Raw genomic sequence first — 14,025 nt, forward strand, 5'->3', positions numbered from 1 at the left:
TACGGAGAGAAGAAGAGAGATATATGAAGGAGAGGCAATGCCCTTGCCCATATCTCACTTTGTGCGCTGAGTGAATCATTAAAAAACCGCAGCCTGGCCCAAAGGAAGAAAGCATTAAATAGCTAGAAATAATATAAATTATGTAAACATTTGACAGTTTTCAAAAGATTTAATGTCAATTGGTTAAATACTATTCAAGTCGCTAGAAATAATTGATTAGGTAATTGTTTGGCAATTTTAGTAGAGAAATAATTAATAAAAACAAATGTGGCCATGTTTTAATAGATTTCGTGAGAACAACTATTTTTAAAATCTGAACTATATATTTCAATTATTAATAATATGTATGGTAGGCTTAGTTATGGTGGTTGTGTGGGCTGATTAAAAAAAGACAACCCATAACCCAAATATGAAATGCATTTCATAAATATATCCTGTGTTGCCGCTTAGTGCCGCACGTAAGCAATACACAGAGATATTTAATTGGTTCGAATCTTGTTGTTAAGCGATTACACACACACTATTCTGTAAATAAAATAAAATCAATTTTGAATATTACAAAATATACTTATTTTTCTTTTGTTGAGCGGGAAATATGGTCATCCAATTACAGGTTGCAGGGATAGCAAGTACACAGAACCCAATGACCCAAATTAGGTTGCTGCATTGACTAATCAACCGAATCAAACAAAAAATACTGCATACTTTTAGGGCCTAATCAAACGCCGGGAAAATAGCTATAACCCGATTTTCGTAAGACGAGTTGCGTTAGCATCACAAGAACCAACTCCATCGAGCTGCATGCAATGAACTTACAACGCAAACATGTAAAAATTTCTCTTTTGGGTGAGCATATCTGAGTCGAGTCAAGAATGATTTAGATGTCCTTTAGCCAGTTGATAGTGTAAGCAAAAAGTTTATCACCAAGACTGTGAGGATCCCTTAGAATATAGTCCACTTATGAGCAATTTTCTGTTATAAGAAAAGTAAAGTTTATCATAGGTTTGAAGGGCTTTCGTCCTTTTTCTTGCTTGATTAGAATCGGCAGGTCAAGCAGCGGCAGGGCAGCTGAGAAAACTCAACCGTTTCACTCATTTGTTTGCTTGTTGTTTGAGCTCATTGCTTATTGCTCATTCTTTACACAGATGAATTTGATTATTTTAAAATTAGTAATTATTTATTTCGGGACTTGTGATTAACATTACATGGATAAGAAGATTAAATTTAATATAGTAAATACATATACTTTATTCAAATCTACATAAGCGTGCCCCACTCAAATGGGGAGGAGTTCAGTCATTGAGATCGACGCCTTCGCCATTCACCTGGATGGTGATGTACTCGTTGCCCCCATCAGCTACAGCTGGTGGCATAGGGGCGGCTGCTGCTGCTCCGCGTCGTGGCAAGGATTGCAAGGATATCTCATCGCTCTCGCGCCGCATAAAGCGGCGACGAGTGCGCGCAAAGTCAAAGGATTCCCTTTGCCGTTGTCGAGACTGGGCATAGGAGGCATCCGTCAGCTGCTGCAGTGTATGAGTGGAACTGGTGCGTCGCAGCTGGGCCAGCTCATGCTGCGGCAGCGCGGATTGCATTGTTGCACCCACCAACGATTGCCGCTGGCGACCACCAAAGCAGCCGGTAGCATAGCGTCCATCCGCCGAGCGAGAACGCCGTTGTCGCATTGAATCCCGAGCACTCAGCAGTTGCTGTGGAAGGAGATAGATAAATAAATAGTACGATCATTACATAAAATCATTAACTATTTATTCTTGCTTACCTGCTGCATTTCGTCCTTGCGCAGGCGGCGCAATCCCTGCTGCTCCTCGAGCTTGTTGCTCATATGGGCCATCCAATCACGCGCCTGTCGGAGTGACAACGAGCTCTGAGAACGCTCCGGCAGCCGGGCGGGGAAGAGGGTCTCTCGGGCACCCACCACACTGCCGCTATTGAGGACGAAGACACGGGGAAAATCTATCACAAAGTCCCGACTCCGTATGAGATTAGCGAGAGCACTCGCTTGGACTTGAGGCTGTGGAGGTTCCTGTACAATGTTGATTGCAGTCTGGGGAGGATTGCTGGAATTACTTGCAGGCGGCCGATCTGGTTCGTACTCCAAAATGCTCTCCTCGCTGCCAAGGAACTGAAATGAGAAGAGGCTTTAAGGCATGCGTTCCATGTAGCCAAGGATGAAATTGGTTAATTGGTCAAATTATCCTTTTGGTCGAGTTGGAGTTGATCCTTTGGCAAATCTACGATGGATTGGACAAGCGCTGGGGACCTTTTTTTTAGCAGTTTCTACATTGCACAAAACAAAAGCGAAGCATTTTTGAATTCAATTAATTTATTTTTTCTTAAATATTTGCTTGAGTCCACGTTTTGCTTAAGGTTTTTAGCAAAAAACTATATATATGTATACGTATTATATCTGATAATTATAATCGACAACTAATTAAGGCCCAACATTGGAATCTTTATCTTTGACTGGTTTCAGCGGGCAGTTGATTTTTGCGGATTGTTTTCAGAGTATGTTTGACTCAAAAATTAATAATGAAATTTTAAAAAAATTAATTAAATTAAAATAAAATGCAATGGGTTGTTTTTTGTTTCCTTCTTTTTTGGCATTGGATCGCAGATATGTTTTCTTAGGTATTAAGCAATTTTCAGAACTTCCGGAACTCATTTCTAAGTACATACAATGCATAAAAATGTATATATTTCACACCTATATTTATTCGTTAAATTTTTGTTAATTGTGCTCTTGGATATTTTTTTTATTTAAGTTTTCCGCTTTAAGGAATCTCAAGCATTTAACGCTGCTATTCTAAACATTTATATAATCAAGCCCAACATCCAAGTTGCCAGTTTGTCAAAAAAAAAATAAATAAACAAAAAAAAAACACAGATTCATACGATATCGATTGTCATTTAATGACAATTTGCGATGCGCTTAAGAAAAAATCATGTAGCGAGAAATTAAGAGAGAAATTAAAATAAATAATAATAACTAGCTGTAGATTTATTTAGAAATTAAACAACTAAAGCTAAAAGCAAATACTTTGGCACCTTCGACATTATTTTGTATGAGTGTGTGGGTGTGTGTGTGTGTGTTGTGTGTGTGTGTGTGTGTGTGTGTATTGTAGTTGTTTGTTGACTAGCAAAACAGGCGCTGATTTTGCTACGATAATAATAATAATTATGTTGCATTGAATATTACAGCTGCTGCTACGGATCTACGCGTGTTTTTTATGATTGATTAATAATACAATTCAATACAATATATGTTGTTATATTTATGTAGTAATAGTAGTTATTGTAGTACTTTTCTTCAAACTTGTTTTTTCTTCACTTCTTTTGTTTTTTTTTTTATCGACAATTGGTACACTTAAATTTATAACTTAATTAACTTAGAGCTCGGCTGTATTTTCGGTTTCTTTTCTTTTCTTGTGCGTGGTTCAGTTCTGCGTCTACAGACTATTTTTGTATGAGCTGTAAAGCAAGCATTAGTTTAATAAATTCAAAAGATTGCAGTTGCAAAAAAAAAAAATCTTTTCAAATGTTGTTCTGCTTGTTTTACAGCACTGCTTCTTTTGCCGGTGTCAGTATTTTAATCACACTGCTTGGCACAACTTTACACTGCTTAGCACAACGAGACACTGCTTGTTGGCACAAGCAAGCAGAGCCCCAGCACACGATTTTTACATGGTAAACGTAGAATGTCGATTTTAAATATATATATAAATACAACTAAATATAAGTATATATAATATTTAGAAGTAGATGTACGAGCATATATATAACTTATAGCTTAGACGTCAGTCACCTGGCGACTGGCAGTGCAAATGACTTGCGGCATTGTCGCCGGTGCCGAATTACGTCGAATACGTTCTTCAGCACCTGAAACACCCTGTTGCTGTTGCTGCAACTGTTGCTGATATTGGAACAATTGTTGGTGCTGCTGCTGGTGACAACTATTGCTAGGACTATGATGATGATAGTTTATAGCACTAGGATCAAAACTACTAAAATTGCTGTGCTGCTGCTGCTGCTGCGGCAACTGAATGACAATAACGGGCACCTCTTCAGAGGATGAATTTGGAGCAGCAGCAGTAGCAGCAGCAACTGTCGCAGCAGCTGTTGCATCAGCAACTGTTGCATCATCGTGGGGTGGATTATTGTGCTGTGGGCTGGGCGTTTGATAGATTTGATCACCCACCACATATCCATAGAATTTGAGCACATCCAGCTTGCACATGGGACAAGTTCGATGCTCAATCAGCCAAGGATCGATGCAATTCTTGTGGAATTCGTGCCTATATTTCAAAGTTATCATTACATATATATATTTATTTATATATTCTCACTCAACTCACTTGCAAGGCAGTATGCGTATGATGTCCGCCGGTTTGTATGACTCAATGCAGATGGCACAGCAATCGCTGTCCAAATCCTTCTCATCGGTCATTTTACCCGTTTTCGTTGGTATTTTCATAATTGCCTTCTTTGTTACGGAGCAAAGATTACGCTAAATAATCAATAATTATTTATAAAATATATATATAATAAACTTAAGAAATTCACGTACGGATTGCTGATCCTTTGCCTGCATATAACGGAATCGCTGCACATAGTAAAAGATGAGCCACACGAGCGAGATAATCATTAGCACTATGAATGATATGGAAACAAATAGAACGGAGGTTCTGCAAATAAGAGAACAACTATTATTATTGTTATTATTAGTAACTAGAACTAAGTAAACTGAGAGCTAATAGTATTACTATAATTACTAGTAATATTAATACTTTTTTATTAGTCATACTAGAACTAAGTAATCTTTGAGCTAATAATACGTTGGCATATTATCATCTAGTGGAGAACAAGGTTTGTTAGCACAATTTATTTAATTTAAAGCAGTTCAAAATTGCATTCGACTGCAGAGGTTTTGCTGGAATGCAGCATTTGACCACAACTGACAACAGGGGGACGTAGCTCAGTGGTAGAGCGCTCGCTTCGCATGTGAGAAGTCCCGGGTTCAAACCCCGGCGTCTCCAATTGTTACGAATCTATTTTGCAATTTTTTTGTTAATTACAAATGCAAAATGATTTAACAATAAGATTTATAAGTCAATAGAAGGGATACGATCTAGTACTCTACGTCCTTTTGCAGAGCGGAAAATAAGTACGCGATAATTTTCCTTAAAAATTTGACCCCTTTGGCCAACATAGTGCATTATGCCGCTGGGTGTCAAAAGGGGACGTAGCTCAGTGGTAGAGCGCTCGCTTCGCATGTGAGAAGTCCCGGGTTCAAACCCCGGCGTCTCCAATTGCTACGAATCTATTTTGCAATTTTTAAAAAAAAACATGAATCAATCAGTCTGTGGTCAATTTTGCAGTAAATAAAAAACTAGTCAACTAAAAAAGTACACTAATCAATCAGTCAGCGGTATGTTTTGTTTACCAGCTATCAATTGACAAACCGGTCAATTATTTTACACGTCTTGCAAGCAGTCGAAAAACAATGTTTTATCATTCAAGAAAGCAATTTCTTTTCGCTTGGTACAAGTAAAGCATTTTTCTTAAATCGTTTTCATGGGGACGTAGCTCAGTGGTAGAGCGCTCGCTTCGCATGTGAGAAGTCCCGGGTTCAAACCCCGGCGTCTCCAGTTTGGAATTCTACTTCTTTTTTATTTTTGAATAACTTTTTGCTCACTCACCGATTTAAACTGCTGATGGGACGAACACCCCGACGTCCTTCGATAATGGATATGGTGACATTATGTCCCTTATCGAGATTGGTGGCCAAATCGAGTCCGATCACCTGATAAGTAATCACGGCGGCAATATTACCTGCAAAGTAGCGAAATTGAATTAGGGAGAAAGTTCCAATGATGATCTCCCCTCTCACTTACGATTCTTGCCTTTAATCTGCATCTTCTCCAGCTGCATGACCTGCTTATCATTGTAGATGATTACGCCTGCCGCATTATATTGATGCACATGCTTCACCTTATCTTCGAATGTGCAACGTCCCCGCCGCACCAGCGCTATCCATGGCGTGCCCTTCTCCGGCAGCGGGGTGCCGAGTGTGCCTCGTATGTACGGCGTACAGGCGAAATCATCGCTAATATCATCAGTTGTGCTGATGTGAATCAATCGTCCTGTCACATTGAGCACTTTACCCTCGCCGTAACGTGCCTTCTCCTCGGGAAACTCAATCTCAACAGGCATATTATCGACACTGTCGATATACGACCAACTGAGGAAGGCAAAATTATACACATCCATCGCGATTCGCTCCTCGCCGATGCTGGCGAATGAATGCGTTGCATTCGCTGGTCGAAAATAACGCTCCAAATCCTGATTGGCAATGGTCATCGCTGCCACCAGAGTTGTGGTCGTCGTTGTTGAGATCAAATGCGGTTGGCCACCCAGCAGGAGCAGCAGACATGCCAACAGCAGCATCTCCTGGCAGTACATCTCTTATATCTCTTAACTCTTCACTCTTTTAGTCTTCTTCTACTACTACGCAGTTATTTCGCTCTTTCCTTCTAAGCTCTTCGAGTTCTTGTCTCTATAAACGTTGCAACATTTGCCAAACTTGCTTAAATACTGAAACGATAATAATAAAAAAAATACGCAAGTCAGTGTTAAGAGACTATTGCCATTTTTAATACTCTGATATCGAAGTTATCAAGGGTATATTAGTTTTGTGCAGTGTCCGTCTGTTCTTAAAGCTAGAGTCAGACAAAGAATTGGGCTGATACTTTCACTTTGTTGGCTAGAAAATCTATTAGATCGATTAAGACAATAAAAATGGATAATCACAAATCAATAAGGCCACATATCTACTTAATTTGGAAGGTATATTACCTAAAGTATTGCCACTTCTGTGGCACCTGTTACCAGAGTATTTTGCAGTCCGATACGCCTGACTGCAATGTTCTCGTTTTTTTTTTTGTAAACTGTACTCATAAAATTACGAGTAGCTAAAATATATGGCTGCTGACGAGTTAGGGCCAAAAAAGAAAAAAAGTGTGGGGCCGCTTGCTATAAGGCTTGGCGATAAGCGGCCATGTATATATGTATATTATATTAATAGCACTCGATGCGTTCTTTAATCTTAATTTAACCGTTTGATAAAGCCCTTATCAGTAGTGCTTTGGTATAATTTGCTTGAGTCTACAGCTGATGAACGGCTTACTAAAGTTTCGGAAATGCGAACACTTTCGCAATCACAATTATAATACAAAAAAATAAAAATAAATAAATAAAATACAACAACTTATATATCAGTGAAAAGTCTGTGAGAATATTTCACAATAATTGTGGCAATTGAATTATTTTAATTTCATTTAAAATAAAGAGAGAACATCAGCTGCGATTCAAGCTGGAAATTTTACTATAATAAAGGTATTACGGTAAGGTTGATAATAATATAGTGCTACAAATAAATCAGTACAAAGTTTGCAAAGACGCTCGCTTATCAACCGATTAAAATTGAGGCAACTTTCCAAATGCTGTTAACGCAAAGTAAATGTCTGTGTATATAGTGTATATAGTTAATGCACACAGTTTCTGGGTCAAACACAAATCATATGAAAACCAAGACGGCGAAAAGCAATCCAGTAATTTAAGCAAACGCTGTTTTACTTAGTGTTTCCTGCCATTTGGGCCATTTTATTGAGCTTAAGCGCCAGGCTGAAGGCCAATGCCAGTGGTAAGCTCAAAAACGTTGCCATATTAATAATATGGCACACCCACCTCCCGCCAACGCAGCTTGCCTGCCTGCTGTGGCAGAGGCAAATGCAATGCATTTAAATATTTTATTCTCTGTTGCCACGGCTAAGAGGCATGAGGGATGGGGGATGGAGGGGGAGGCGTGAAGAGTGTTGCACGACAGACTCGTGGGTGTGCGGCTGACACTGAAAAGTGGTTCGGCAAGCCCCAACCAGGCCACCATCAGGCAGTTACCAACGATGTATCAACTACCAACTAAACTTCGAGAAGAGGCGACCAACTCATTGCAACCAGTTCTCCTCCTTTGCAACACACACAGAATCATCGCTTGGACACCTACTTGTTATACATCTTGGCATCCCCCCACCTACCCCCTCCCCACACTCTTTGTCTGAGGCCATATAATAAATTAAATTTGAATGGCATTCAGTGTTGGTAGTCAACTCAAACGAAGCAAAGCCTCAACAAAAACCACCAATTGAATACAAAACTGTATTTCGACGCCTATTTATGGCTGCATAACTCAACGTGTGTGTGCGAGTGTGTGTATGTGTGTGCATCTGCCTCTAACTGGGTGTGTGGAGGTAAAATTGGGGTCTTACTCAGCTCATCGCTACAAAGCCACTGTTTGAGATTGTCAGCCAAATTAGAATACGCAAGGAAAATTGTCCCCTTTTATGAACAGTACATTAACACAATATTTTCTTTAGAACAGGTCAAATATTTTAGCTTTATATTGGCGAATCAATGAAGAAGAATACGAATAGTTTATAGATCATAGTAACTGGATTATCTATTCGCATTGTTATTAATTTCTTGGCTTGAATACAGCTAAGATATTTGAAGTACTGAAAAGCAAACATGATCTTTGTTTTGTACTTTGCATACGTTTTTTTAATTTGTTTACAATTTAACCTTAACCCCTATTTCCCAAAATTCCCAGCTGCTTTGTAGGGGAGTCTCGAATTCGACCAAGTCTTGCCAAAAATGATTTTTGAATGTGGACCGCACATTTTGCATGCATCGTTGCATTTTATTTCAGCATGCGCTCTTCTTGTTGTTGTTGCTGTTGCTGGTTGCAGTTGCTCTTGGCATGTGGGTAACCGGCAGGACAAGGGCAGCGATCGATGTGGATGTGAATGGAGGGAATACGGCCAAATGGGGACAGAGTTGTGTTGCTGTGCCAGATAAATAAGTCAGCAGCAACAATAACAGCAGCAGCAGCAACAGCAACAGCAACAACAACAACAAGATGAGCACACTTTGCCTGTTTAGGATAATGACCCTGAGTGTTTTGTTGTTGTTGCTGCTGCTGACGCTGTTGCCAAAAGTGTTATAAGTGCATATATACACATGGGTGTGTGTGTGTGCGTGTGTATACAGTGTGTGAGTGTGTGTGCATGTCGCAATGTGTGTGCGTATATGTGAAAGTGAAAAAATGGCAAAATTGAATTTGGTATTCAATTTTTGTGGTATTTTTATTTATTGACGTGCTTGTCTCCGAGCTGTGTGTGTGTGTGTGTGATAAAGTTTATGCCGGGTGTGGCTGCGTCGCATTTTTGGATATGAATTCGAAATTGCGTTCTTTGCTAGATTTTGATTATTGTTTTGCAGAAATTTGAGCAGCAGCAAAAATACCACCAAAGTTTGTTGCATCATGGAAAATGTTTATCTGTCACGTTTTCAAAAATCGAAATTAAGATGCCACAACATTAATAAATACGATTCTTACACTTAATGATTTCTTTTCTCTTTCTATAACAGATTTATAATATTTATATATTATATTAAATTAATATATCATCGAAATTTGTTACAGCATGGTAAATGTTTATTTGTCACATATCCAAGACCTAAATAAAGGTGCCATTTTTCTTTCTTTATGGCAGACTTTTAATATTTATATATTAAATTAATTAATTTGGTTATTTTTTGCTTTGCTGCGTTTGTTGTCATCATGGTTTGCTGTTGCATTTGTTTATTGTTATTGTTTATTTATATAAACGCTTTTGTTGTTATTAAGTTACGTTTCGTACATTTTTGGCCAATTGCCAGCGCCACAAAGTATTTTGCCCCATCTAAATAAATAAAGCAGCTCAATTGTTTTTGTTTTTATTCTTTGTTCTCTTTTTTTTTTAATTTCTATTATATGTTCACGAGGAGAGTGCGAAAGGGTATTTTTAGTTTATTTGTTTTGCGTTTTATTCGTTTTTGATCATTTTTGTTGTTTATTGTTCAGATCCACAGGTGTATCTAAATGTATATGGGTTATAGCCCACTGTTTTAATCGATTTTTTCATGATAAGAAATTTATTTAACGCTTTCAAGTATCATTTAGCATAATAAATTGAAATGTATGGAGTTTTAAAATATATAAATATGCAGATTTCCACCTGAAAAGAAGTTGACTTCTGTTATTGAAATATTATTTATGGACCGATGGAAAAAATGGCCATAGATGAACAATTTCAGTTGATAAATTGCTAAAATCGGAAATGGATACTATAAAAACTTGACAAAATAAACAAGCTACCGTAAATGCCGTTAAATAAACACATAAAGTAAAGCTCGCATAGATAAAGCCAGAGAACAGGGCAGAAAAGAAGAGTCATACATAAATTCATACTCATAAGTGCACTCACATAAATATTCGTTTGTTTGCGTATCGAAACGTGATTTGCAAAAAACGTGATACGAATGTTAATACAAATATTTTGCAACAGCGAATGTATTTTATTTTCTGCTTGTTTATATTCGAGTGTTTGTTGCCGCTTTTTATTCACTTGAATAATATTTAAAATAAAAAATAAAAAAAAACTTAAATATTTAATTTATTTACATTTTGTACGAGTAATGAGTAGAGGAAGCACGCTTCCAATGCCTACCGACAATCTAAATGCTATAAGAGCTTTGAGTTATAACAATGATATATGTTCAATTTAAAAGGTGCACCAAAGGATGCTTTACCAAAGCGTTGAGGAGGAAGTCACCAAACAGTTGCCCCGCCAATTAAAATGTGATTAACAAAATAATGGGCCATTTGAAATTCAAGAAGTGTACTTCACGGCTCTGTGCCATATGGAATGAGTGGAACACTGAATAAGGAAGAGAGCTATTCACAAATACCAGCTTATAATTGAACCGAAGTGGAAGTCTTAGAAAGAAGGTAGAACTTAATTGTGGTATTCAATATTTAATATTCAATTAATGAGATTTATTGAAAAGATGACTAAGTTCATTTTATAATGTAAGAGGTAGGAATTGCATTGGTTTATTAAACACAGCTCCCGATTGAGATACTCTCAGCTAAACTCTTAAAATTCAAATAGATTCCATTCAATTCAAATTCAAATTCAAGTGATTTAACTCAGCAATGCCATACTCAGATTTATACATTATCTATTTCACAATAAGTCTTTTGTGGAAAATTGTGTAGGTCAACTGCAAATAGATTCGCTTTCTTCAGGTCATTCAATTGATTGATCAGTTGTGTTAACGTGCTCGGATTATTTCTACGCCTTTTCCTGAGCTAGAGCTAGATCAACTAAAATTACGCACTTTTTCTGGCTGCCTAAATCTGTTCCAGGCAAAAGTTTTCTGAAAATTCCTCTGCTGCCTGCTCCTGCTTGCGCCTGCTGCAGTGAAATGTTGCATATTAAATTGGGAAAGAATTTCAAATAGTTTCAACAACTTGAGGTACTTGCTCAAAAAATATTTCGTTGTGCAAAACTTATTTGTTATTAAAATGGCAAAAGAGTGCAATGTTGGTTGTTTGGCAAAACCACAAACGGAAACTTTTTACTGGCATTATCAAACCACTGCTGGGATTTGAAAGAGTTTTCATTTAACATTTGAGTGATTTTGATGCGTTTTTATGCGCTCCGTTGGCTTTTAATGCATTTCGTTGAACTCTACACAAATCGAAAAAAAATAAAAAAAAAAACAAAGCGAACAATACAAAAAACTGTGGAGAAATGACAGCAACAATTGCAGGTGTAACAGCTAGGAAATGTGCACTGATTACACATTTAATTTATGCACAGCATGTGATTATAGTTATTCAAATTGTTGTTGCTGCTGCTGCTGCTGCAGCTGTTGATTGCGTATTACGTAAAGTGGCAGTGGCAACAGTTGCCGGTTGCATTTACAAATAAATGGTCATAAGCAATTATCATGTTGTAATCATGTTGAAGAAGAACTTCAACTGAATTATTACGCATTTTAATTAGACTTGCGCCACTTGCTTCCCAATGAAGCCTGAAACACCCACCTCCCATATCTCGCCCCTCATCTACCCCTTCTTCCCGTCTTGTCCCACTCCCCACTGTGCCTCGCTGCTCCTCTTTGATTGCCCCCATTGCTAAACGGCTCTCGTTCCCAAAGTGTTGGCAAGTGCATAAGACAAAACTTTTGTGTCTAACTCAACTTGTACACTCAGAAAAACAATCGTTCCAAATATTAGAAAGATTTTCTTGTTTCGGGATTCGAATTCCCTTTAACATCTTAAGTTTTTTAGATCAAGCTATAAACAATTATAAACTATGTAAAATATTTGAATTATATAAGTAACAAGAACTATAATGTAAAAATTTTAATGTACTAGAAAACAACAGCTTTTGAAAAATCCATCCTGATCGTAAGAAAAACAAAGGTTGGTTTTTTAAAGCCGCAACTTTTAAGTTTAGAAATTTACTTTCTGAATAATAAGGCTGGGCTTTGTCGAATTTCCAAAATTCAGGTCACATTTTTTGTAGAGTGTAGTTGTGCAAGTGTGTGTGTTTTGTTTGTGTGAAGTCTCTGTGTGTGCGTGGCACTTGTAAATGTCGCCAATCTGCGCTGTGCGTTGTGTCAGTTGTTCACAATCTCTGCCAGTGTCAGCAGCAGCAATCTCGTAACTGTTCCTCCTGCAGCCCCCTGTCTTTCTAATACCCCTCACCGTCCTTTGCTTCACAGCTCCACTTGCAACTCTGAAAGCTTTATCAGCAAATTTCCACTTGCCCCGTGGCATTAACTTCGCTGTCAACGGCAGCATGTATCAAGCAAGCGTGTTGCAAGCAAGTTGAATAATTTTGCCGGAGCCAAATTGGTAACAGGCAACGGAACAAAAGTTTCAAGGTTGCACTTGTCCCAGTGGATTATATTGGTAATTATGTGTATACAAAATGCGAGTTGCGTATTTCGAATTGCGAAACACGAAACACAAACTCGACACAAAAGTCGCATAAAAGTTTTTGCTTGTTCCTTTCTCATTTGTGGTGTGAAAATGAAGATTGACACAAGTTTTTGCTATGGGTTTTGCCGCTCCTCAACTTTTCGCGCTTTACTCTTTCAATTTTCTTGTGTGCGTGTATTCTTAAACGTTTTATGTGCCCAGCTAACGATTGCAACAAAATGTACATTTGCAAATTGGATTTGTACAATCAAAAACGCTTTGTTAGGCGAATAGCAATACTAAACTGACATACAACATGCTTCTAATCCAGAGCTTTTAATTCTACTTATAAATTGGAAGAGGTTTTTCGTGCATGAAAGTCGTATTAAAATCATTTTTACGGATTTTCCATAGCCAACACTTTGTCGAAACTAAGCATATTTTCAAAGATGTTTTAGTCACGTTTTGATCTCCACATCAGTCTTAGATATTAATTTGAAATGGTGATTCTGGGTAATGACTTATAAGTTTTAGCCACAATATACGCTTATGGATGTGGTTAAAAGCTGTGATAAACCATAACCTTGTCAAACCTCAAAAAACCTCAATTTTCAAAAGTAAACGTTCTAATCATGGTTTGACCTCTAGATTACATTCTGGAGATACTTCAAAAATAAAACTAAAAACGTATTTTCACATTGAACAAACTACGATCAGCCGTCACTTAGGGCATCTGGTAGTCGCGCACTCTCGACCTTTCAGCATTTTTAATTGTTAATAGATATGCCCTTATAATAATATATATTTCCTACTTTTGTTATATATATTTGTATATAGTTATATAACTTTGTGGGTGCTGGTAGCTGCTGCTGGAGTATTATTTTACACACCTCTAATGGTGAGTAGCGTCTGTCAAAGGCAACTGTCGGCTTATCAATGACAATCACAAAAACCGCAAGCAGCTGAAATTAAGTAATAACCCCACAATAAAAAGAAACAACACCAACAACAACAGATATTTATTTAAACTCAAATTTCTCTTGCTACATACATATGTATTTGTCAAAGGTCTCTGTTTGATAATTGTTCGAGTTGGATTTGCGCAGCCGATAAATGTTTTATCTGCTTTGTTTTTC

At 37.6% G+C, this 14,025-nt stretch overlaps 1 protein-coding gene and 3 non-coding genes across 5 annotated transcripts in view; 3 read left to right on the top strand and 1 right to left on the bottom strand.

Moving 5' to 3' along the window:
• Window positions 1-1,150: 1,150 nt before the first annotated feature.
• LOC6568756 (protein goliath) overlaps window positions 1,151-14,025 on the bottom strand; it is a 37,466-nt gene continuing 24,591 nt past the window's right edge. The window contains exons 3-9 of one of the 2 annotated variants that reach the window (XM_032740972.1): window positions 5,910-6,609; window positions 5,715-5,847; window positions 4,583-4,700; window positions 4,371-4,522; window positions 4,214-4,310; window positions 1,778-2,140; window positions 1,151-1,706 (exon numbers count right to left, since the gene is read on the bottom strand). In XM_032740972.1, the coding sequence (XP_032596863.1) occupies window positions 1,293-1,706; window positions 1,778-2,140; window positions 4,214-4,310; window positions 4,371-4,522; window positions 4,583-4,700; window positions 5,715-5,847; window positions 5,910-6,477 (1,845 nt within the window). In that variant the 5' untranslated portion in view covers window positions 6,478-6,609 and the 3' untranslated portion in view covers window positions 1,151-1,292. Of the gene's footprint in view, window positions 1,707-1,777; window positions 2,141-4,213; window positions 4,311-4,370; window positions 4,523-4,582; window positions 4,719-5,714; window positions 5,848-5,909; window positions 6,610-14,025 lie in introns of both variants that reach the window. The other variant, XM_032740971.2, reaches the window with a different exon arrangement.
• Window positions 4,980-5,051, top strand: Trnaa-cgc. Its single transcript has one exon. It is a non-coding gene; the product is annotated as a tRNA-Ala (tRNA).
• Trnaa-cgc lies at window positions 5,252-5,323 on the top strand. Its single transcript has one exon. It is a non-coding gene; the product is annotated as a tRNA-Ala (tRNA).
• On the top strand, window positions 5,592-5,663 carry Trnaa-cgc. The gene has a single exon. It is a non-coding gene; the product is annotated as a tRNA-Ala (tRNA).

The sequence above is a fragment of the Drosophila grimshawi genome, unplaced genomic scaffold (assembly GCF_018153295.1).
Source record: "Drosophila grimshawi isolate 15287-2541.00 unplaced genomic scaffold, ASM1815329v1 contig_131, whole genome shotgun sequence".
In the NCBI taxonomy this organism is placed as follows: Eukaryota; Metazoa; Arthropoda; class Insecta; order Diptera; family Drosophilidae; genus Drosophila; species Drosophila grimshawi.